The 24,299-nt window shown below is 52.3% G+C and overlaps 1 protein-coding gene across 6 annotated transcripts in view; it reads right to left on the bottom strand.

Moving 5' to 3' along the window:
• The window catches only part of TMTC4 (transmembrane O-mannosyltransferase targeting cadherins 4), a 66,912-nt gene extending 47,320 nt beyond the window's left edge, over nucleotides 1–19,592 (bottom strand). For 2 of the 6 annotated variants that reach the window (XM_051850477.2, XM_070048633.1), the window contains exons 1-5: nucleotides 19,466–19,592; nucleotides 14,775–14,989; nucleotides 10,608–10,723; nucleotides 8,639–8,855; nucleotides 3,180–3,267 (exon numbers count right to left, since the gene is read on the bottom strand). In XM_051850477.2, coding sequence (XP_051706437.1) covers nucleotides 3,180–3,267; nucleotides 8,639–8,855; nucleotides 10,608–10,723; nucleotides 14,775–14,936 — 583 coding nt within the window. In that variant the 5' untranslated portion in view covers nucleotides 14,937–14,989; nucleotides 19,466–19,592. Of the gene's footprint in view, nucleotides 1–3,179; nucleotides 3,268–8,638; nucleotides 8,933–10,607; nucleotides 10,724–14,774; nucleotides 14,990–18,804; nucleotides 18,830–19,465 lie in introns of those variants that run through there. The other 4 variants (XM_070048634.1, XM_070048636.1, XM_051850476.2 and 1 more) reach the window with 3 other exon arrangements.
• Nucleotides 19,593–24,299: the final 4,707 nt, after the last annotated feature.

The raw sequence follows: 24,299 nt of genomic DNA, 5'->3' as shown, positions 1-24,299 counted from the left end.
AGCTGAATGTGGGGGCCGGCACTGTGGTGCCTCGGGTTAATGCCCTGGCCTGAAGCATCGGCATCCCATATGGGCGCCGGTTCTAGTCCCGGCTGCTCCGCTTCCCATCCAGCTCTCTGCTATGGCCTGGGAAAGCAGTGGAAGATGGCTCAAGTCCTTGGGCCCCTGCACCCATGTGGGAAACCCAGAAGAAGCTCCTGGCTCCTGGCTTCAGAGAGGTGCAGCTCCAGCCATTGCGGCCATCTGGGGAGTGAACCGGAGGATGGAAGTCCTCTCTCGGTCTATATCTCTCTCTGTAACTGTCTTTCAAATCAATAAAATAAAGCTTAAAAAAAAAAAAAGATAAAAGCTGAATGTGATGTTTAAGGATTATTAAGAGTAAGCAGTGAAGCCTGTTCTGCTCATGGTATGTTTAAAATATGAGCAGAGAACTTCAGAAACAGAGGAGAGTTGAACACAGTGCCTCTGTCAGCAGAGACTGGGACAGGCTCCACCAGCCTCTGTCAGCACTGGTTCAGGGAGTAATTAAACCAAGGAGGGTTTAGGAGCTGTGAGGGAGCAGCTGGCAGAAGGACGGGCAGATCTAGTGCCCTCTGGTGGGGCAGGGGGCTGGACATTAGTTCCCAAGGCCCTGAAGTGAGAGAGGTGGGGCTCACCTGCCTGGTGAGGGGTCAGGGACATAGGACACAACCCAGTGAAGCTAACCACAGAGTGTCTAAGGCCATTTTTTGAGGATCTAGGCTGTTCTGCACCTCCATGCCTAGACAGAGTTCAATCATGCTGTCCATAGACTGTGACGGGCAACCACGAATGGGGACAGGCAATAGTAGGGGATACCAACTCAGAATAACCACACTGGGTTAGGAGTCGCAAACCAACCACCTTAAACATCTAAGAAAGAACTGTGACGATCTACAACTCAAAGCCTGCCTGAGCAGGTGGATAGAGTTAGAGGACCAAAGGACAGAGAAGTTCATGGCCAACAATGACATTCAGGGTCAAGACTCCTGCAGGCTGGGTGGATGTGTGGAGCAAACCACACAGCTCCGTATTTTTCAAAGACCAAATAAGCAGTTGGTGATCACAAAGGACCAGAGACCGAGCTGGGGGACTCTGTGTGCTCCACTTTCCGTTCTTTAAAGAGGGTTCAGGCTAACAGCAGACCAAGTCCAAGGAAGAGGGGCAGCTTGCAGACCAGAGGCCGAGCAAAAGCCTTCTTCAAAGGCTTCCTCATCTATCCATGCAACTAGTCCAGGTGACTTCAGCTAAATGGAAACCCATTCAGGCCTTAAAGGGCTTCTACACAAACTGTGCCTGTCACTGCTGTTGGTGTGCAAACATTAAAAACTTCCCAGGGAACGTTCTCAAAAACATTTACCAACTTAATCTTAAAGGTCTGATTGTTTCTTTCCAACCCTAAAGCAAACATACTTTAAATGCAAAAAGAAGGTTCCCAGATCAAGAAGGTCATGCTCTTACTTCTTGTTAATACACAAAAGTACTTCAAGTTCATGGAAAAACCAAATTAAAAAATGTTCATTTTGCTGAAAAAAAAATCCATGCATGGCTTTTTTTTCTAATCTACATATTTTCCATGAATTTCTCAAGACCCTTTATATGTCAGTACTGAGATATCCTTCACCAATTTCTCATGAATCAAAGTATTAATTGATAAATCATCACATATTTAAGCATCCTGACCTTTGGCTTCCAGAGCTTTATAAAAATTTATCTTTGTATGGATAAAAAGCTCCTGGAAATAATTTTATAATATGCAGGTGAATTATAATCAGGCGCATATGACAGAATATATGCATCTCTGACCTGGAACAGAGGGAAGGTTACCAAAAAGAACCAGAAAAAGAATATAAAATGTCTTTAGCTTTTCTCCATTCTGGGAGAAGGAAGGTTTCTGTTCACGTGACTGAAGCTTTCACGCCTCATGGTCATTTTCCCATTACTTCATTTTCCATTATTTAAAGAGCAATCTTTAAAAGCACTGAGAGGGTCTATTAAGTCTCCTAAATGATGTCTCTTACATGTTAAATCCAACAACATTTAGTACTCGCTTCAAAAAACCACTTCTGATGTCTCTGAAATCCACTGAGCATAGGGAGTTGTGACTTTGAGGGAGGATGTGTTAAATTAATAAAACACTTCACGAAACTGTCGCGTTGTCTTTGAAAAAGGCCACAAGACTTAAGTTTTAAATGTCTTCAAGAAAAAAATACAACTGCTGAGAAAATGCTATTCTCTGTATCTGCAAGTGCAGATTTAACTCCCCGCTTTCGATCATGATGTAGTACTGTTGATTACGGACCCTGTCCTCCATCCCCACACGATGGTACTGACTCAATACGGGGCTGGGGCAGCTGCAACCTCCCGAGATGCCCATCACAGATGGGGAGACCCCCACCCAGGAGGGGATGGGCGCGCCTTACGGCTAAATTAACTTTCAGTCTCAGCAAGAAAAGTTGCCACCACTGTTTTCCATACTTGAAGCTGCTCAATCCAGCTGTCCCCGTGATCTGTCAGAAAACTGATGAGTCAGTTCTGATGAATCAGCTTCTGTCACAAAAACAAGTGGGGGCTTGGATAAAATAAACATAACCAAAGAGTGGGTGCACTCAAGTCCTAGGTAAGCACTGGACACGTCTTAGTGGCGGCAGAGGTGTGAGGGAACAGGTGCTCCAAGACACACAGCCTGGGCACAGCTCCTAGGAGGGTATGGGGAAGGGGTAGAAGATGGAAACACTCATGGGCCCTTTCCAATCCAGCCCTGGAAACCAAGGAGGGGCGGCTGGACCACAAAGGCAGAGATTATCACTACAGCCCAGCCTGACCCACAACAGTCTTGCTGGAAGTTAGAGTACCAAAACACAATCGCAAGTGCGACAACAGTTCTGCTATTGCCTGTGCTCTGGCCTGTGCTCCGGGCCTCACCGCCGGCCAGCAGCCTCCCTCCCTCCCTCCATCTGGACACCTATACAGGAAGTTTGCATTACCAAGCGGAAACTTCGCATCACAAACAAAGCAATGGCATAAACACATAGCTCCAAAGAGTGGACTCCTCCGCCCCCACCCTTCACAGCGGTCAATTTATCTTTCCCATCTCTTACAACACTGCGGGACAAGAGCACGGAGAAGTGGGACATTAAGAAGGCAAACATCATGCTTACTTTCTCTGAACGCTCTACAGTAGCCGAGGAAAGACAACAGAAAGAAGAGGGCGCATAGCAGGTCTGCGCGGCCGACGACACCGGCAACCTTGGGAGAAGGGGGAGAGAGAGAGAGTTACGCCAAAAACATTTGAGCAAATCCTCAGCCCAGGAAATACTGAACATGCCTTAGACATAGCAAAGGAGAAACTCACCAGACCCCGCCACAAGCCTGGGATGTTCACTACAACTGGCTTTCGTCTCTCGTTAGTCCTAAGGTCTAGGACTTCACTGACTTCCAAGCGGAAAGCAGTCTGGGCTGCACCGGCCAACAGCCATTCTGCAAGCCGCACGGAGAGCAGGACACACGTGTGCGATGGAAGCTGTGTTGTTTAGCACACTGCACCCATTAGCTCCAGAGACTCTGGCTTCTGAGGTCCCCAAAGGGGACTTGGACTTGGAAAATGTCATCGGCTCAAAGGAAGGGCACGATACTTAGAAAATTTGTTTGGAAATGAAGGACATACAGGTGGGAAGCAGGTGGTAAAAGCTACAAGGCAGACAGAAAAGCCACAGGAATACTCCTCCCCGGCTGCCTTTGCTAACTCATCTTCCCTAGGGACCAAAGCTGAAGATGCAGGTTGACCTGCGCAGCAGAAGACGCTGAGAGCGATTAATAAGTAAGATGACCACAGGATGCAGTTTCCACTCATTTCCCCTGTTTTGCATGTGATGACTGCCCTTCCTTTCTCTCTTGGTGTTCAGGAAGTAATTCACAATTTGTTTCTTTCTTTCCGGCTCATGGCTCCAATGTTGGTTCTGCAAACAATCACGTGGCAATGGAAGACACAGAATTCTACCCACGGGTACTGACCCGGTATGTGTGTGTGTGTGTGGGGGGGGGGTGCTTTCCTAACTGGTATGCAATGGGACAGGCGACTCCAGACACTGCTTTAAAGACTGGGAGCTAAATCTCTTCTCAAAGGACACTCATGGGATGAGTGTGGAGCAGGATAAAGGACTATTCTGCCAGTGGAGAGACTACACAGGAATTGTTGGCCCCCACCTGGACATCACACAATGTGCCCTTGTACTGTAACAGCACATGATAACCCACAAATGTGTAACTTTTATGTTTCAGTTGAAAATAAAAACGTTTTTAAAACTTTAACATACAAAAACATGCAACGCTTATGAGAATGACTTGTGATTCTTAAGTGCATGTGCGATTAATAGCTAAAAAAGCAGCCTCAAAGGAGCAGCTTCTCCCCAACCCTGGCTATACAGGGTACTTCAGAAAGCTCATGGAAAAGAGAAATTACAAGAACAGTTATTTTGGTGCCAAAAGGCTTGAAATCTGGGGCTGGCACTGTGGCACAGCAGGGTAAGCCCATGCCTACAATGCTGCGCATCTCATATGAGCACCAGTTCAATTCCCGGCTGCTCCCCTTAAAATCCAGCTCCTTTTAGTGAGTCTGGGAAGACAACAGAAGATGGTCCAAGTGCTTGGGCCCCTGAACCCATGTAGGAGACCCGGATGGAGGTCTAGGTTGCTGGCTTCAGCCTGGCCCAGCTGCGAAGGTCACAGTCATTTAGGAAGTGAACCAGCAGATGGAAGCTCTCTCCTTCTCTGTCACTCTTTCTAATAAATACAATAGAGCTTTAAAACAAACTTTTGAGGGAGAACTCGGGGGCACTGGGGGGTCAATAACACACCAAGGGGGGCAGCCTGCAGAACACAGCCTGACCGTGGCGGGGCTGTGGCTAGGGGTCTTCTGCGGACAGGAGCAGAAAGCACACATCAGGGGCTGAGTGAGTTAGCAGCTGGGGGTCCTGGCTCCGGGGTCCTTCCACCACCAGGATGATGAGAGGTGCGAGAAGCATCTTGGCCATCCACAGCGCCTACCTGCAGTCCCAGCCCCTCGCACACAGAAAGCAGAGCCACTCCCGAGCAGCTCGTCCAAGGGCACCAAAGAGGTGGGGGTGCCGGAAAGCAGTGACGGGGAAAGAAGCGGCTTGGACAGACACCAGGGACGGGGCCAGCCTGTCTGAAGATCTGTTTATTTATTTGAAAGGCAGAGTTAGAGAGAGAAGGGTGAGGGGAGAGGAGGGAAGAGATCTTCCATTCTCTGGTTGACTTCCCAAATGACCACAATGGCCAGGGCTTGGCCAGGCAGAAGCCAGGAGCTAGGAGCTTCCTCCAGGTCTCCCATATGGTAAGAGGGGCCCAAGCACGTGGGCCATCCTCTGCTGCTTTCCCAGGCCATGAGCAGGGAGCTGGACTGGAAGTGGAACAGCCGGGATCTAAACTAGAGCCCGTATGGGGTGCCAGCATAGCGGGTGGTGGCTTAACCTGCTGTACCTCAACGCCAGCCCCAGGACCACTCACGTGGGGAGCTGAGATACACGTGAAGGACTGCACAGAAGAGAACTTTAAACGGCATACATTGATTTTAAAGGAAATGATTTTTATTAAGCGTTGAAGAGAGTCCCGTGTATTTAAGCAATGCATATCACATTGTCTGACATAAAGAAAAATAAATTTTGATATATATGATACATGTTTTAAAGCAAATTGTTGGCACAGTCATTAAGGAGAAATTCCGTAGTAAAAACATGACAAGGCTGTCCGGGGAGGGACTGCACGCAACCAGGCTGGAGAATGGGCATGGGCAAGGACAGGTTCTCTTTCTCTCCTGTGTTTGCATAATGCAATTTTTCAGGCAAAGCTCTCCATAGGGCTCTGCTCTTTCTCACAGATAACCCCTAACACTCGCGCAGGGGCTACGTGCAGCCAGCAGTGCGACCCCTTGAATCCACAAAGCAGAGGCCTCCTTGCTTGCCCATAGCTAGCACAGGTGCCCCGAGAAGGATCAGGGGTTGGGGGTTCCCCACCCACTCCCCTCTGCATTAGGGTCTGGGGTCTTCAAATGGCAGAACCGTTAAGGGGGCCCCACCTCCCGCCTTAGATACTGGAATCAGGACAACGTGGAAGTCGCCACCAATGCTTTGAGGTGCCCTCAGGGAACGCCGGGGCCTCCTTCCTGGGGCACCCACAGAGCAGTGGCTGCCCAAGTGGACAGCTGGATAGCTCCTCCCTGCAGCGGGGCCTGGCCTGTCACAAAGCTTACTCACCCACAAACAACCCAGAGGGACCAAAGGACGTCCTTTCAGGTGAGGAGCCAAGGACCCTGACGACAGCGAGGTCCCCACCCACCAGGAGGGGCCAGCCCAAGGACCACAGACTTATCCTGCTCTGCCTGCCCCTCCCCCCTGCCATGGACACAGGGAGTCCTTCAGAGCCCACTGGGTGTCCGGTCACCTGGAAAACGTGGCAGAGACGCCACACAGGGCTCACGCTGCCACATCCCCACCGGCCTCATCTCACAGGGACCAGCATACTCACTGGGGATGCTGCGTCCACGCCTGGCCCACACCAGGGACCTGCGCTGCCTCCTGGGAGCTGGCAGGACACCAGCCCGGAGCTGGCCTGCAGCTGCTTTCTCGGGGACCCTGCTCTTTGTGTTTTCAAAGCTGGAATTAAAAACTGCAGAATGGGAGCTATCAGAGGAATGATGCTAAGAGTAAACTGACTATTATTTGCCGAGATAATGAAAGGTAAACGGATGAAACATCTCCTAGAATGCCGATTTTTCATGATTGATAACTGTCTCTTCACATGTGGGGATGGATGGCTGTCACAGAATGCAGACGAGAGAGCAGAAGAGTGTTCAAATATTCCCACCTCTATGGCCAGACCTGCCTCAGTTTCCTTTTAAAGATTTCGAATGCAGGGGCCGGCATTGTAGTGTAGTTGGCATGCCAATGGGTGCTGGTTCCTGTCCCGGCTACTCCTCTTCCGATCCAGCTCCCTGCTTATGGCCTGGGAAGGCAGTGGAAGATGGCCCGGGTGCTTGGGCCCCTGCGCCCACGTGGGAGACCTGAAGGAAGCTCCTGGCTCCCACCACTGTGGCAGTTTGGGGATTGAATCAGCGATGGGAGACCTCTGTAACTCTACCTCTCAAATAAATAAATGAGCCTTCAAAATAATAATAATAAAAAAGCACTCGAATGTGGGGTTTTAAGATTAACATGGTCCCATATTGCATTTACCTGATGTGTGTGTGTGTGTGTGTGTGTGTGTAACCATATCTAGTTATGCTGTGGGCACTTAAACCTTTTAAAGACAGCTTTACAACACATAAAATCAGCATTTTCGAAAACCTTCTTTGGCTAATAATTCAAATATTTTTCTTTTAAGATCATGCTCAATCAGATAGCGGCAAAACAGTGAACAGTACTCCTCCAGAGATTCCTTACATAGGAGCAATGGGTGCACCATTTCTGGGTCCCAGCAAACATTTAGCCTCCAGAGAACTCGAACTGAAGCAAAGCCTAATTCAGTCACAGTTACACATAAATAAAGAGCTTTTAACGAAGTTTTTACATCAGTCTATACCCTCTCAAGCCCTAAGTAAAACATAAAAAAGAAGGGATCAGGGTTGTGGTAACAGCTCTCAAACTACTGATTCCAAAGACCACAGAGTCTGACAGAAGCAGACGCTAACAGCAGTCATTCTGCTCAGCATCTTGCAACTTACTTCAAGACGCTCAAAACGACAATCTGCCCAATGGAGGCACTTAAGCGCATGCTAGATGCAGGAGTCTGCCGTGACAGAATGGAGCACAGGCCAGGTTTACCACAAACACCACATCTTCCGTGGGCGGCCGCTGAAAACCTCACGGAAGCCTAGTTATATCCCAACCCTGTCTGCACCAAACACACATCCAGCAGCCGCTGGTGCAACAGGAGAGGTACCCATCCCTCAGCCTAAGTCCCTTAAGGGGAAGAAGATAAAACTAGGGGTGGGGAGAAGGAGGAACAGGAGGAAAAGTAGAGGAGAGGGTCGAGGGAGGGGAGGGGGACCCGCAGGGAGGGGAGGGAGCAGGGAGGGGGACAAAGATGAGAAGTGGGAGGAGGTGGGGAGACTTGAAGAGCAGCTCCCCAGCAGGGGAGGGCACCCACTTTCCCATCCAACTCCAAGGTTGTCTCTCGAGCATGGCTTCAGTAGCCCAGAATTTAGGTCCTTGCCTGCATCGGCAGCTGCAGACCCAGGCTGAGTCCTCTAATCACCGCCCAGCCCACTTCCCTAGCTGTAAAGCAGAATTTGTCACATTAGCTCCAAGCCTTTCACGAGGATCGTGTTAAGAAAGCATTCTGTAAATCCTAATGTTCTCAGCAGATTTGCTGAGACTGCCAACAGTTCTAAGCCTCTGGCCTTTAGATGCCAGAGCCAGGCAATCCAGCCCTCACAGCTGGAGCAGTCCTCACAGGGAGCACCGCGGGGAGCAGACCATGCCTTTCCTGCTACAAAGTCTCCACCGACAGGGAAGGCAGCGTTGCCCTAGAAAGAGCGCTCCAGTATCTGCACACGGTTGCCTTGCCACCCCCTACGGATGCCAAGACAGGCGATACTTACGCACTCGGTGTGCACCGGATGGACAGCAAACAGCAGCGCAGCCAGCAGGGAGGCCCTGGGGGCCAGGTGCACCCTCCGGCCCTTGCTGGTGAACTGCAGGCCACCAAACAGCACGGAGAAGACGTCCACCATGAGGACAGAGATGCCTCCATGCAGGCAGATGTTGACCACGTGGAAACCCACGGGGTAGAAGCCTCCGGACAGATAGTAGTTCAACCTGCAGCAAACACGGGACGCTCGCACTCAGTGTGCAGAAGCACATGGCATGGAAAGGCAGCTGTCTGGAGGGAGAGGCTTGGGCATGAAAACATTAAAAGAAGAGTAAGACTATGCCTGATTGGTAAAAACAGCGCCCAGCTAATAACTCTTGTCAAGCTACGGAGGCTGAAAAAAAGGTGTGGGTATAATCAACTTGGGCGGGGGCGAGGGAATGGAAGGGAAGCACAGACCCAAGGAAGCAGCAAAGCTCAAAGGAAGGCCAGGCCATTTTTTTCAGTGCAAAAGAGGCAAGGCTGCCTTCCAAGATGATGTGATATGCCAGACATCACCCATGCTACTACCCACAGGGGCCTGGGTTTAATTAAGACAGTTGCGTAACTTGCTTAAGCCACCCAAAACGTGTTCTTCAACAGTAAGCCGAACAGTCTTCCACCCAACAAAACACCTTCTTGCTGTCAGGGATTTTGGGCTGCTTCTTCCTGTGGGTGGTTTGCCATTCATCAGTGCTTGTCTGAGACAGCTACACACAGGCATTTAAACGCACTGGAGAAGCATCGGCGAGAAGCTTTGCAAGGCAAATTCATCTACTCAACGCAACAACTCCCGCAGGAACAGTGGCAGGGGAGAGATCCTCCTCAAGCACCATGCCGGTTTTATATAACCACTTGGAGAGAGTGAGAAGATTCCTATCTTCTTCTCGTAATGAAAAAAAAAAATCCATGAGGTGCTATGTTGCTCCGACTCAAACAGTTCATGGAAAAAACTGGAATGAAAAGCTAAGTTAGAGCAGGCCTCTCACATCAGAGTACCTGGGTCACTACCCAGTGGCGGCTCCTGCTAAGGTAGACTCCAGGAGACAGCAGGGGCAGCTCAAATGACTGGGTTCCTGTCATTCACAATGCAGGCCTGCATTGAGTTCTCAGTTCCTGGCTTCAGACTGGCTTGGACCCAACCCTTGTGGGCATTTGGGGAATGGACCAGCAGATCAGAGTTCTGACTGTCAAGGAAAAAAAAGTATTTTTTTGGGTGAAAAATTCTTGAAATGCACGCATAGTTTTTTTTTCAAAATATCTATTTTCTATGACTTTTTTTTTTTTTTTTTTAAGATTTACTTATTTGAAAGGGCAAGAGAGAGAGAGAGAATCTTCCATCTGCTGGCTCACTCCCCAAATGGCTGCAACTGCCATGGCTGGGCCAGGCCGACCACAGGAGCTCTACCTGGGTCTCCTGTGTGAGTGGCAGGGACCCAGGCACTTAGGCCATCTGCAGGGAGCTGGATCCAAAGTGGAGCAGGCACTGGCACTCTGAAGGGGATGCCACAGCGCAAGCGGCGGCTTAACCAGCTGTCCAAAGCCGGAACCCCCTCCGTGAACTTTGCGAAGGCCCCTGATATCATTCCGCCAGGGTTGATGAAGGGTAGAACCTTCCAGAACCGAGAGGCGAGGAGGCTCTCAGCTGTGCGCACTGGCCTCGAGCCGCGCGCTGTGACATTACCCGGTGGCAGCGTGGGCCTGCGGCTGTGAGCTGAACACGCCAAAGCCGGCCCCTCATGCACTACCTCAGTCTCCCTGGGCCTGCCTGCTCCTGGTGGCGGCAGGTCAGCACATACCTGGGGGTGGGGCATACACAGGGTGGCTGGTGCCCCCCGCAGGAGCCCCTGGCTGCACGCCCCAGCACGGGACCCTGGGCACCCCCAGCCTCCCAGCACGCATCAGACCACCCTCCCGCCCGCAGACGCAGCCAGTCTCACCGGAACGTCAGGACGGCCAGGGGCCGGTAGGACTTGTGGCTGGTGTTGCTACTCAGTCGACTGCCCCAGAAGTCATGAAGCCAGAGGTCGGCCAGGGGCGTTTCCGCTCGGAGGTCCTGCAGGGACACGGCAGAGGACGCTGTGGACGAAGCAATCACCACTCCTCCTCCCCGGCCCCCTGTGTGAAGCCGTCATCCACCCTGCGCCTTCGAAGTCCCTCAGAGCTCTCCAATCCGCCCACCTCGCTCCAGCTCTCCGGCCAGTGCTGGGCCACACCCAGGGTCTCCCACAGAGGACATAGTCAGGTTTCCCAGCAGCCTGTGTGCCTCTGATGTGTCCTCTCTGCCCATCGTTTCAAAATGCATACAGGCTCAGCCCACCCCACTCGCCCTACAATAGCTTCTCACTCTCCTGGGACAAAACCCATATCCTGAGGGGGCCACCACTGCCCAAGGTGGTCCCCTGCTGACTGTGCCCCTCCAGGCTCCCCCCCAAAGACTCTGCAGGTGCAGGTATCTCCCGGACAGCTGGTCACCCTCAACTCCCCCAACTTGGCTCCTGTAGTTGTCCACATCCCAACCATCCCACCCCCTCTCATGGGTCTTGGGGCATCCTGCACCTGCACACACAGTACTCAGCACAAGGCCAGGGACACATCCGAGTTTGCCAGGAGTATAATGGTTAATGCATGCTGAATGAATGAACAGACCACACAGCCAAATGTCAGTAGTAATCTCTCATATCCAATGATGTAGTTTGCCTAAAATATCCAAATTTAAACATAAGTATGGATAAACACCTATTTTAAAGTTTTCCATTTTTAATCATGAGTTAAGCAGATTGTGAAATTGGGGAAAACCCTCTCATGTAATTTTAAAAGATAAAAAAAATCACTAAATTTCTGAAATAGATTTTATTTATTTATTTAAAAGGCAGAGTTACAGAGAGAGACAGAGGCCTTCCACCCACGGGTTCACTCCCCAAATGGTTGTAATGTCCAGATCTGGGCTGACCCAAAGTCGGGAGCCAGAAGCCTCTCCTGGGTGTCCCACATAGGTGCAGGGGCCCAGTACCTAGTCCATCTTCTGCTGCTTTCCCAGGCCCATTAGAGGAAGCTGGATCAGAAGGGGAGCAACCAGACATGAACCAGCGCCCACATGGGATGCACAGGCGGTAGCCCTACCTGCTACAACCACAGTGCCGGCCCCCAAAACCATGAGATATTAGAAAGCTATGCCTAGCCTACTGCTGGGATCACTTAATTTGGTACTGAATTTCAGACACTTAAAAATGCGTCTTTTCAAGGTTTAAAATATAAAACCAGATGACAAACTGGTGAAAGTCAAGGCACTTTGGTGTACTTAACAAAAATGATTACTAATTTTCTCTTTTAAGCAGAATAAATATTTTAGGGACTAGAAGTGAGGATACATTCAGTTTCCCCCAATCTTACCCCTGGAGATTCTGCCTCACAGTAACCAAACAAACTAAATCTCTGAAGCACAAATTCAGGCTCACAGACTCTCTGGTGGCTACAGATCCAGGCTGGGGCTGTCAGCGAGAAGCCTGCCCACCAACCACACCACCGGCTGCCTGGCCATCTCCTGACCCCACCTCTGTGTGCCTCGCTCCTGACCCCAAGAGCTGGGTGTGCCTGCAGGGAAAGCCCAAGTCTGTGCCATCTTCCCAATCAGCCCCTCTTCTGAACACACGCTAGTGACCCAAACAGAAGAGATGGGCCAAACAGTGCCTGGTCCCCAGGAGCAACAAGGTCCCAGATGCACGTGGAGTTCACAACTTGTTGCTTGCAAGCTTACTGGCTTCAGGAGGGGCCTGAGAAGGGGTGACAGACGCAGAGTGGTCACCTGATAGCCGCTGTTAGGGTGACCTGCATTTCCATTTGGGATCCACTTCAGAGTTCTTGAGTGTACTGACCAGCCCCTACCCCAGAGCAGGTCAGATATCCCCTGAGGGTCACACAATGCACCTGCTCCCTAACTTCGTGAACTCGGAGACAGAACGGGGCCGTGTGAAGGCTCTTTCCCTCCTTTTGAACAGTAAATGGACACCAACAACAAAGCTCTAAATATTTGATCAGGTGTAGCCGACACGCAGCAGGGTGTGCCACCATAGGGACGCCCACTTTTCCCCATTATTTATGAAGATGTCACGTGTGTCCGAAATTCCTCCTCACTCCACTGGCGCAAAGATCACCATCTCAAGGAACAAAAAGACAACTCCACAGCACAAGGAAGCATCTGGCAAACAGTCCGTGACACCACTGAAGCCCATAACAGCCTGTTTCACATTGCCGCGGGCCCGGTGCCAGGGAGCCGAGGGCTGCCTTTCATTCAACAGGCACGCAGGGGCGGGCGGACGCATTCACAAAGCGGGCACAGTGCGAAGCTCTGCACAGCCCTGCCAAGACCACGCTCAGCAGAGCCCCGGGAAGGTTTCCCTGGCCTCACTGTACCCAGAGGTGCCCAGAACCCCATCCACACACCAGGGCAACCCATGTGCCCCTCCCCTCCCCCCGCCCAGCTCCCGTTTCTGTCCTGCCTGCGCTGGATTAACACTTCACACCAAAATGCTTGATGGAATTGTTGAAACAGGGCTGTATCCTTGCTGGAAAAGCCAGCCCGTGGCTCCTAAGCCATCCATTTGACACGGCTGATCAGAGTTGCTTCTTTTTTTAAAGGATGGCTTAAAGAAAGAACTGAAAGTAAATCATCTACAGCAACTTCCATGTGAACCTGAAGAAAGTTACAAGAACCTGAGTTGAAAATAAACATCGAGGACGCGCTAGCCTGTGCCATGACAACGGAGGTCTGTGACAGTACTCTAAGTGTTTCATGACAGGGACAGGCGCTGCGGTGCAGACACAGGTAAAGCGGCCACCTGCGACACCTCATTCCGTGAGTGCTCCTCTCCTGATCCAGCTCCTAGCTAACGCATCTGGGAAAGCAGCAGAAGATGGCTCAAGTGCCTGGGCCTCTGCCAACCAAGTAGGAGACCAGGATGGGAGTTCCTGGCTCCTGGCTTCAGCCTGGTCCAGCTGGTGGCTGGTGGGGCCATTTGGGGAATGAACCAGTGATCAGAAGACCTCTCTCTTTTCTCTCTGCAGCTCTGCTTTTCAAATAAATAAATAATTGTATGATAAGTAAAATGTCCGCAGGGCATAGCCCCACCCCCACCCACAAACAGAAGGCAGGCTTCTTGCACAGAGAGCTGTGGTCGGCATTTCCAATATGAAATTGAAGCGGGGATCCGAGACTTCCCATCTCTAAGGACATTCATTGCAAGGAGCTGCTACAGCTCTGTGTCTCAGAGAGACAGATCACTGGACCTCTTCAGGTCCTCTTCACTGGTTAAGGGACATTCATCAAACGTCGGTCGAGTAATCAGACAGTCACCAAGGCCCTAACCTGCGCCAGTTCCGAGTTCCTTCTGTTCTGGGCCTTCCCTGCCTCTGAGTTTCTTGTTCTGATTTTCCTTTTGGCTCCTTTGAGTCTTTTTCTTCCCTTCCCATAAACCAATTTCTTCTTCTCTAACTCCCGAGAGTGAATGGAAAAGAACATCTTTTTTCCCTGCATCCACACAGCAGCCACTGGTGAGCAAAACCGACTGGGGTTCTGCAAAGTCAGCAAATCTGGGTCTCTAAACACGAAGCGGGCGGGAGGCGCAGCACCGCCTGTGCCTGGCGGCTGGCACAGGCTGGCCTGCCTCTCCCCAGGGACAAAGCAGCAGCTGCCGGCTGCCTGCGGCCGAGGGCACACCGTCCAGCGGGGGACTGGGCTCAGCCATCACGGCGGCAAACCTGAGACTTTCTTCTCCTTTTAGATTTCTAGGATTTTTTTTTTCTCACAAAACCTGAGCTGCTGTCTTCAGCGCCTTGTGACAGCCTTGCCTTGTAATCTTTGCAAAGTCTGAGTCATAAGACTGGGCCTTCATGAGGGTAGGTAGGGGCTGCAGACCCCACTGCCTGCAATAAGAGGCGTACTAAATTCAGGAGAAATATTGAAAAGAGATGGGAACCATGGCCACACAACCACGGCCCTGGCAAACACTGAAGTTTAACAGAGAAGAATTCAATACCAACCTGGGTAATTCCTGAGACACAAGGGAGTGGTTAATGTTAGTATACCTTGAGTGGGTTGAGATACAAACCTTATTGTTAACAATAGCTTCCGAGTCGTCAAAGACAAAGTCTCCATCATAGCTCCGTGCAAAACACAGGAGGGAAACAAATCCCACTACTAACTTAGCCCAGACGGGGGGAAGCAGGGAAGACGGAATGATGTGGTCCAAGTCAGCATCCAGCTCAGCCATTCTGAAAACTGTGGGTGCCGGCCTCTCGCCCCAGCATCATGCTGGTGAGAAATCTGCAGGAAAAACAGCACCGTATGATGATGCGCCCATGCGTGTCTGGGAGACATTCTGAATTGCACATCTTTACAGCGAGTGGCAAGAACTGGTACGTCACAGATGCTGTGATTTCAAAGGATGTGTTTTCAAACGCCTGTGGGCAGAAAAGTCACCTGGGCCCCAGGCAGACTCCTGGGCCCCACCACCATCGAGAAGGGTCTCTGGTGGAGGACAGAGTACCTTCTAGAAACGATAATTTAATAGAGTCCTACATTTATCAACACCACCATCATTTTTAGTAGACATTGAGCCAGTTTACAAAGCTTAGAAACAAATAAAACAGAAACAGTGTTACCACCTACTTCACCCAATCAAGAAAAACTGGTAACTTAATGGTTTGGTCTTGGCACACTGTGTGTGTGCAGTGTGTAAAACATGACCTTGATTCTGAAAGAGCTGACGGCCTAGGAGGAGAGGTCTCCAAGCCACACACTGCAGCTGGATGAAAATCTGCGTGTGAGAAATCCCAAGGAGGGCACAGGACCAGATGACCGACGGCTGCATTAGGGGTTCACACACAGGATAGAGGAGCTGACCATTCCGGGGCAGTATCTTGTCCCAGAGAGGAAACCATCCTACACAGGGACATGGCTTCAACACCGGTCTAAGAGGCAAGTTAGAAATACACGCTTATCCTGAACGGTTCTTTCAAACAGCGTAGAAGGCTGTGACCCAGCCTTGCCATTGATTGGCTGCACGGACCTGTGAGATGCCCCCTCCTTGCTCCCAGGACCACTTCCGGTGACCTCTGTGAAACATCAGGACTTTCAGCGTGCAGGGCCACGCAACAGCTTCTGGCCTCGGAATTCTCCCCACAAGCATCAAACCATGCTCGCAAATCCCATCTCAGCTGCCCCCGCCCCGCCACACTCTCAACAGCTACTTCCTTAGGATTTACCAAGACCACGCGTGGGTCGAACGGCGGGGTTCCAGTACTGCCTGACTCTGGACACCTGTTTCCTTGCCTCCCACACGGGCATGCCAACAGGGCCCACCCGCTGTAGCTGCGAGCTAGCAGGACTCAGCCCTGCCAGGCTGGCACGAATGCTCAGGGGAGACTGGCTATTACGGCAAGACTTTCTTCTGTGAGGTTGAAAGCACAGGCAGAGAACAATTTTCCCTGGAAAATCCCCTGTAGTACTGGGGCTCCTGTGCTCCCTAAGGGACCTGGCCCCAATTCCGCTCACGCTGACATGGAGAGGATGCAGCCCCTGGTTGGGGAAGGCGGCTAAGACACGTTGTCTTCCACATCTCCAAGTGAACACCGCCGATTATGGAATCGATAAGCTGGCCTATAGGCGTCTGAGTCCCAGGCATCTGTGCCACAGTCGTCTGTGAGAGTGCGGGGGGGTACTGAGCCAACAGGGAGCGGACAGCAGGTTGCCATGACACTGGCCCCTTCCGGGGCCAACGGTGGCCCTGATCTACGACCCAGAGGGGAAAGGCTCGCCACGCTCTCTCTGCCCCTCCCTGGAGCCCTGTGCCCTGATGTACAGCAGGCTGACAGCAAGGGCTGCACAATATTCCAGCTTCTCTCTGCTGCCTTCTTTTCTTTTTCATTGAACGGGTAAATCATTGCTCATATCCACATGACAGCTGCAAACACAATGCAGGTCACCATGCAGGCCCCAACCACTGTGTTTACACTGAAACGAGGAAATTACTCCTATTTAGAAAAATGACAATAGTTTAAAAAAAACTGAATAGACAGGAAGGTACCTGGCTTAACATGGAGAGACAAAGTATTCTCTTTAGAAAATTAAAATGGAGGTAAACAATTACTTTATACCACACTGACACCACAGAGTTGTGAGCGGGTAAAGGGTTACAGGACTAGCTTTGGTGTCATCTGCTTTAGCCCCAAATATCTACTTTGTCACAAAGACGTCTTAAAGGACAAACACTGCACCGGAAATACTGTGTGCTCACGGATTAGCTACTGTGGCATCACTTTGGTATTTCACCACCAGCTCAGTTCCATGTAAGGCACCCTGCGGGACCCTAACATCTGGGGCGCCCTGGCTCTCCGGGCACCAACAGGTCTCAGAGTGACGGCTTCTGCTTGTCTCGAAGGACTGCTCTCTGCAGTGCTTCTGTCGGCTGCCTCTTCCCTCTTCATCACAGCATCCCTGCTCTCTGCTCAGGGGCTCCTCTCCCTGTCTCCAAAGCTCCCCCTGAAAATACACACAAATGTCCTTTCCCTGTAAGGGATTCACTGCTAAAGTGCAGAAGGGGGTTGTTCAGAAAGTGCCCGTCACTGGCAAATGCGAAAAGCAGAGCCGGCTTGCATCAGGAAGCTGCGTGCAGCTCTCGGAGGCTGGTCCACTGGTTGTCAGTGTGCACTCCCAGGCAGATCTCCACCTGCTGGCTGTGTGACCTTGAGCCCCTCAGTCTTTCTGAGGATCAGCGTCCTCACAGGCACAATAGGGAACCACTGCTCTCTGCACGAGGCTGGGGCAAGCATGCAATGAGACAATGCATGCAAACACCAACACCCACTACCCACTTTGGCTAACATTCTGTAGGATGTTGCACAACAATTCCAACTCTCCCTGAGGCGGGTATTTGGTGCAGGGGTTACGACCCTGCTCCCCGATGCCTGCCTGCTGTATTGGAATGACAGGACTAAAATCCTGGCTCTGTTTCCCATTTCAGCCTCCTACTAACGTGCACGCTGGGAGGCAGCAGTTGGACCCAAACTGAGTTCCTAGCTGCAGGCTTTGGCCTGGCCCAACCCTGGCTATTGTGGGCATTTGGGGAGTGACCCAAGGATGAAAAAAATCTGTCTAGCCGCTCCCATAAATAAACAGAAACCTAAAAAGTTCCAATTCCTCAGCCAGGCCCCTTCTCTGGTAGATGGAGGGCACAGGTGCCCTCAGGGCCTGCGCGAGCAGCCATGACCCAGGCTGGGCACTCAGGTAGATGCAGCCCCGCCCACTCGATGGGCAGAGCCGGGCACCCATTCTCTGCCCAGGCCAAGGGACAGGAGGGGCCTGGAGCTCACTGCCCTCCTAACTCGCCGCTAACGGGTGTCCTGCCTGAGAGCCAGGGCCACATGTTAAGGTCCCCTTCACCGGGACAAGAAGGGAGACTCCCGGAGTCCTTGGCTTCAGTCCAGTGACAGTCCACCTGGACCTATGCATAAAAGAGCCAGTACTGCACTGACCGCTCTCTCACTCCCACGTTGGAATTAACGCCCTCGCCCACCCCCGCCCACAGTGGTTGAAATCCTAACAAATCTGAGGTCCCACCTTCAGCAGTTTCAAGCCTCTGTATGCAAGGGGTTCGAACAAATACATCCATCATCTACGAAAGGGCCATAAAGATCTCAAACAGGGTCTTCCGGAAAACCCCAATGTCACTGAGCTCTTTAGCACGGGGACCCCCGCGGCGGCTAACACGGCGGCCAGGGCTGCAGTCAAGGGGACGGGAGCGCAAACCTACACGATTCCTCCATAGGCACGCAAGGGCATGCCCGGCCTCTGCCGTCCACACCGCCGGGGCGGAAGTCACAGCACAGCTCTCGGACCCAGCGTCCCTGGGCCTGGGGACCCCGAGCTGGCAGCTCCCGGCCGCCCCCTCCACCGGCCCCTCGGCAGTGCGCAGTCAATAGCTGCTGGGGGGCGGGGTGGTGGTCCTGCTGCGACCGCCCTCGCGTCTCCCCGCGTCCCGGCGGGGCTAGCACGCGCAGTCGCACCGGCTCGCAAAGTTTCCAGCCGGCCAGCCGCGGCGGCTTCCCCCGTCGAGGCCAGCCCGCGTCGCTTCAGCCCACCTGGCGGCCCGACCGAGGGAGCGGGGACCGGAGCGGCCCCGGCCCACCGTGCCCGGACCGCTCCTCCCCGGGATGGGCAAAGTGCGCGACGACTCCCAGCGGCGGGAGCGCTCCTCTAACTCCGCCCTTCTTTTGTGTGCGTGGTTAACGAGGAAGGAGAGAAAACACACAACACGCACAGCCCGCAGCCACAACACCAACAGGACCGGGAGCCCGACGGGGGCTGCGCCACCTGCTCGGCTCCCAGCACGCCGAGTCCACGCCGGCTCTCTGGCCGCTCGCTGCGCCCCGCAGCCGCCGCCTCCCCGGGGCAGGCGGCCAAGCGGCCCGGCTGCGCCCAGCCTCCGCCTCGCCGCGACCGGCTGGCGGCCAGGTGGCCGCGCCGAGGGAGCAGCCGCGCGCCTGGCGCCAGCGGGGGCTGGGGAGGGGGCCTCGCGGGCGGAGGTCGCGCAGGAGCCCGAACCCCGGACGCACGCCCTTTGTCCCGTGTGCTGCTTCCACCCGGGCGCACGGCGCCGGGCCCACGTCCCCTACGACCCCGGCCGCAGCCCGGGTCCCGGAGGCAACTCTCCGGGCCGGCGGGAAGCTTGCGCCCGCTCCGAGACCAACTCTGCTCGCCCCGCCGCGCGCTGGGCCCCGCAGGGGCCGCCCCGCGCGTTACCTGCAAGGACACCGAGCCGCGGCCGCATCTCCCTCCCGGGCGCCGAAACTCCGGCGGCTCCCGGCGCCCGCCCGCAGCCGGCAGGGGGAGGGGCCGCCCGCGCACCGCCCCCCGCCGCGTCCCCGCCCCGCCGCGCCGCACCGCGCCGCCCGCAGCTCCCCACGCGCGCGCGCTGCCCCGGCTCACACACCCGCCTCGGCCCGCCCCCCTTTCCCCCGGCTATTGGCTGCCGCTCCCGTCATTCTCACGCCGCAGCGCGGTCTCTCTCAGCTCATTGGCGGGCGCTCCGGTGACGTCAGGCCAAGTCGGCCGTGCCGGAGTAGACCGTCGCGGCGGGAGCGCGGTGGGCAGGGGCAAGGCGGGCTGCGGGAGCCGGTCCGCGGGGCTCGGGCGCCGGTGGCGGGCCTGGCTGGCGCGCCCTGGCGCTTGTTGGAGGACGGCGAGGACGCAGGCTTCCTCCTGCTGGAGACGGGCGGCCGCACTCTGCACTCTCCCCTCCTAGGCCATTCCGGCCACCCCCACACCCCCGAGCCCAGAGCCGGCGTGTCTCAGCGCACCCGGGAGCAGCCGGCCCCCTTCTCACTGCGTGTCGCGGCGGCTTGCTTCAAGGGAAAGAGGAGAACTTTCCCCGCTTGTCCTCCGCCGGACCTGGGACCCTGCGCCGGCCAGCGCCGACGCCCGCTGCTCCTTTTCCCCGGGGTCTCCGAGCCCACCCGCCCCGCCTGCCCCTGGTCACTGAGAGCTGCCCGCCTCGTCTTTGCACTCTTCCTCTTTCATTCACTCTATTTCGCTTTTCAAGAACATTCCATCACGAAGGCATCAAGTGAGTGCAACTACACAGTGGCATAATGAACCCCCAAGTGTCCATCGTCCATCTTTAGCAGGTCTTGGGAGGGGATTATCCACCAAATGTATATATTATTTTGAAGCAAATCCAAGATGCGCAATTTTTTATTAAACCGGCGTGTTGTGCCTGAGCGAGTGCAAACAGAGAAGCACCACACACTGATAAAATTTGACAGTCCTTTATTGCCGGTGGTGGAGAGCAGGCTCATGCCCCAAAGAACTCTCAACCCCTAAACTCAAAGCCACAGCGTTTATAAAGGCAAAAGACACAAAGAGGAGAGGGGGGATATATGGTTGCTAGGGTCAAGCTGACCTAAGGCCCATCCGACACCAATATCAGTTACAATCTTGACAATAGGCAAATTGCAATCGTGACATTAACCCAGGTGCATCCTATCTGTTTTAACCTTGAGTGATCACGCTAGGGAGTTTCTGTGTTCTGCCAGGTGGGATACGGTGTACTGTTATTGTCTAGGTTTTAGACCATATTTATTCCAGACTATGGTCACAGGTGGGGGATGCTTTCTCACGATGGCGTCCCTACGGTCAAGGTGTCACTTCAGTGTAACACACTGTCGAAGTACTGTGCGGTGCGCCAAGTATTCCCTTCTCTTCCTGGTTTCCATCTTCAGTGAAATTGCCCTTGCTGTAGTCACCAGTGACACCCTGCAGGACACTCTCCTTCCTCGTGTTACCCATCAGCAAAATTCCTTCTTGCTTAAAGCACATTCCTCCTGTGGGAGAGCAGGCCTCCAGGCTCCTGTTTCCCGCAGTCGTCTTGGCTGGTTTAACTATTCGTGGTGGGCTCCAAACAACAGGTGTTTAAGGTCTCGGCCTTTTCTGTTCACCCCACAGTTTTCCCTGCATGATTTAGTCCACAGCCACATTTCAATCCATATATCCCAAATTCACATCGCTGGCCCTTGCTTCTCTGAGCTCAGAACCCATCTATGCTATTTCCCCTTCAGCTGTTCCACCGGGATGTGTCGTAACACATCCTAAACTGAATAGACCTTTGGACCGCTTGCTTCCAACTCCAGGTCTCCCTGGGGTAGGGGGGGGGCACCACCATCTGTCCTGCATCCTACACTCTGCCTGCATCTCTGGGATCTCACACATCTGCAGGACCCTGCTTTCCAAATCTCTCTCAGGCCTATCCACTTTCTTCCATTCCTACTATTACATAAAATAATACGCTATTGTGCATGTCCCAGCCCACACTCGGTGATGTCACCTTGGTAGTAGCAGTTGGCCAGGGTGAGAATATTTGCACCATGGAAACTGGCAAACTTGATGAATCAGGGCTTGATTTGTTGACTATCTCCGGACTAAGGAAGTTAGGGGGGAACGCTAATGATCACATTTCAAAATTTGTGGTTGATATCGAAACTAAAGATTTTCAACTTAATGAATTTGTACAAGGGTGAGAAAAAGTTGACTAGATCACACATCTCAGATTTAAGGACAATAAATTCATTAGAGTAATGTGGGATACAATTCCATTTGTCAAACCACGATTGACTTGCATGCATTGGCAAAAATAAAAGCATTCTGTAAGGATCAGTTATAAAGAAGTTTTAATAATGTTGGGGCTGGAGTTGTGGTGTAGTGAATTAAGCTGCTGCCTACAAAGCTGGTATCCAATATGGGTGTTGGTTTGTGTCCTGACTGCTCTACTTCTGATCCAGTTCCCTGCTAATGGCCTTGGAAAAGCAGTAGAGGATGGCTCAAGTGCTTGGGCCCCTGCCACCCACATGGGGAACATGGATGAAGCTCCTGGCTTACATCTGGCCCAGCACTGGTCGTTGCAGCCATCTGGGGAATAAACCAGCATATGGAAGAGCTCTCTCGCTGTCTCTCCCTCTTTCACTGTAACTTCGACTTTCAAATAAATAAATAAATACTTAAGAATTTATAATAATGATACATATTATTTATAAGTCATGTGCTACACATCTTTTCTATCAGGAAGTTACAATTCACATATGTGTATAACATGTATGTGCGTCCATTTTTCTTTTCCCTAGTCAGTTGTCAAACACCTCCTGGCACATCCTTGCTTAGTTACCAGTGCAGGGTGAAAATAAAAGCAGACAAACTGTAGTCAGTTTTACTGTTTTCTCCCCATTCTCTGTAGACTGGGCCTGTCTCATTTCCTGCCCCTGGGTTGGTTTTCTCCCACTGTGGTCCCTTGAGGGAGGCCACTGCTTCCCATGACTCTTAGATGACCCACAGTGTCCCTGCATGATCTGGCCTCTTGCCTACTGGTCCTGAACCATCTCAGGCCTCCCTGCCTGTAGTCCTCAGTGTGTTTCTGTCGTGTCCATCCTGATGGTCACATGCACCTGCAGCACCTCCTCCCACTCTTCTCTCATTCACCCTTCCAGTCTCTGCTCAAATGTTCCCTCCTTTCTAAAGTCTTCCCCGCATTACCTCCTCAAGCACCCTGAGGCTGCTCTGCATATACAGTCATTGTTCTTAGAATAACTGTGAGGAACTTTGGTGTGGTCATTTTTGTGAAGTCTTCCTTCACCATTACACTGTGAATTCCATGAAAGCAGAGACGGTGTCTGAGTTGTTAACTTCTGTCCTCCCATAGCTCCCATGCCTACCACAAGCAGGATTTCAACAATGTCTCTCCAAAAGAAGTCATGCTGTTGGAACCGGAGTCTCCTGACTTAAAAGCAATGGCTATTTTGTTCTGGTAATTGCTGATCCTGCCATGATTAAAACACTATGTGCCAAGTACAGGGGTAGGCTTTCTGGAGGATTTAAAGGTGAACATGATACATATTCCGTCTTGTAGCTTACATATTCATTCTTGTAGCTTAATAAGAAGTCTAAGATGCAGGCAAAACTTCCCCGCTGCTGATCCCAACCCCATGGCTCAGCCCCTTGGACAGAAGCTCTAGGGTTATCATCTACCCAGTTGCTCTTCTAAAGTGTGCAAGGTTATTATGCTAGGTTCTTTGCATATTTTATTTACTTCTCGCAAAAGTTCTACCAGCTGAATATCATTATCCACATTCTACAGGTGAGGAAGGAAGCAGAGATCCAGAGGTCAAGGGTCAAATAGCCAGTATGCTACCCAGTGAAGTCAAGACTGGACCAGATTTTTCTCACACCTCACAAATGCCTGCTAAGGTTGATATTTTGGACTGGAATGAACCAGAACAGAGAAAATTCACACTTCCTCTCCTCTCGGGAGCAGGTGTCAAATGTCATCGGGGATGGGGGCCAAGGAGAAGGTCCTGTTTGTTGTAGCAGTGAAGATGCAGCTTGGTACACCTGCATTCTGTATCAGAGTGCCTGGTTCAGCTCCTGGCTCAGCCTCCGACTCTAGCTTCCTGCTAGCGCTAATGGGAAGTAACAGTGGATGGTTCAAGTTCTTGGGTTTCTGCCACCCTTGTGGGAGATCTGGATGGAATTCCTGGCTCCTACTTTGGTGCTGGCCCAGCCCTGACTGTTGTAGGCATGTGGAGAATGAACCAGTGGGTGGAAGATCTCTGCTTGTATTTTTTTTTCTAGGAAGATTTATTTACTTATTTGAAAGGCAGAGTTTTAGAGAGAGAGAGAGAGAGAGAGAAATATCTTCCATCTGCTGATTCACTCCTCAAATGGCTGCAGCAGCCAGGGCTGAGCCAGGCTGAATCCAGGAGTCAGCAGTTTCTTCCAGATCTCCCAGTGGGTGCGGGGGCCCAAGTCCTTGAGCCATCCTCCGCTACTCTTCCAGGCACATTAGTAGGGAGTTGGATCGGGAAGTGGAGCAGCCAGGACTCGAACCAGTGCTCTTATGGGATGCCAGCACTAAAGGAAGTAGCTTTACCCGGTATGCCAAGCACTGGCCTTTCTCCTTTTCAAATTAAACTGGATACATTTTTTAAAGTTGGAGAGAGATGAGCTGCTTGAGTCTTTTTTGGGGAGCATCAATACTTTCAGCTGCTGTGGTTGCAGATTTGGGGAGTGGTTGAGATATCTGGCATCTGGG

This window comes from Oryctolagus cuniculus, chromosome 9 (assembly GCF_964237555.1).
Source record: "Oryctolagus cuniculus chromosome 9, mOryCun1.1, whole genome shotgun sequence".
NCBI lineage: Eukaryota > Metazoa > Chordata > Mammalia > Lagomorpha > Leporidae > Oryctolagus > Oryctolagus cuniculus.
This window is presented reverse-complemented; position numbering and strand designations above follow the sequence as displayed.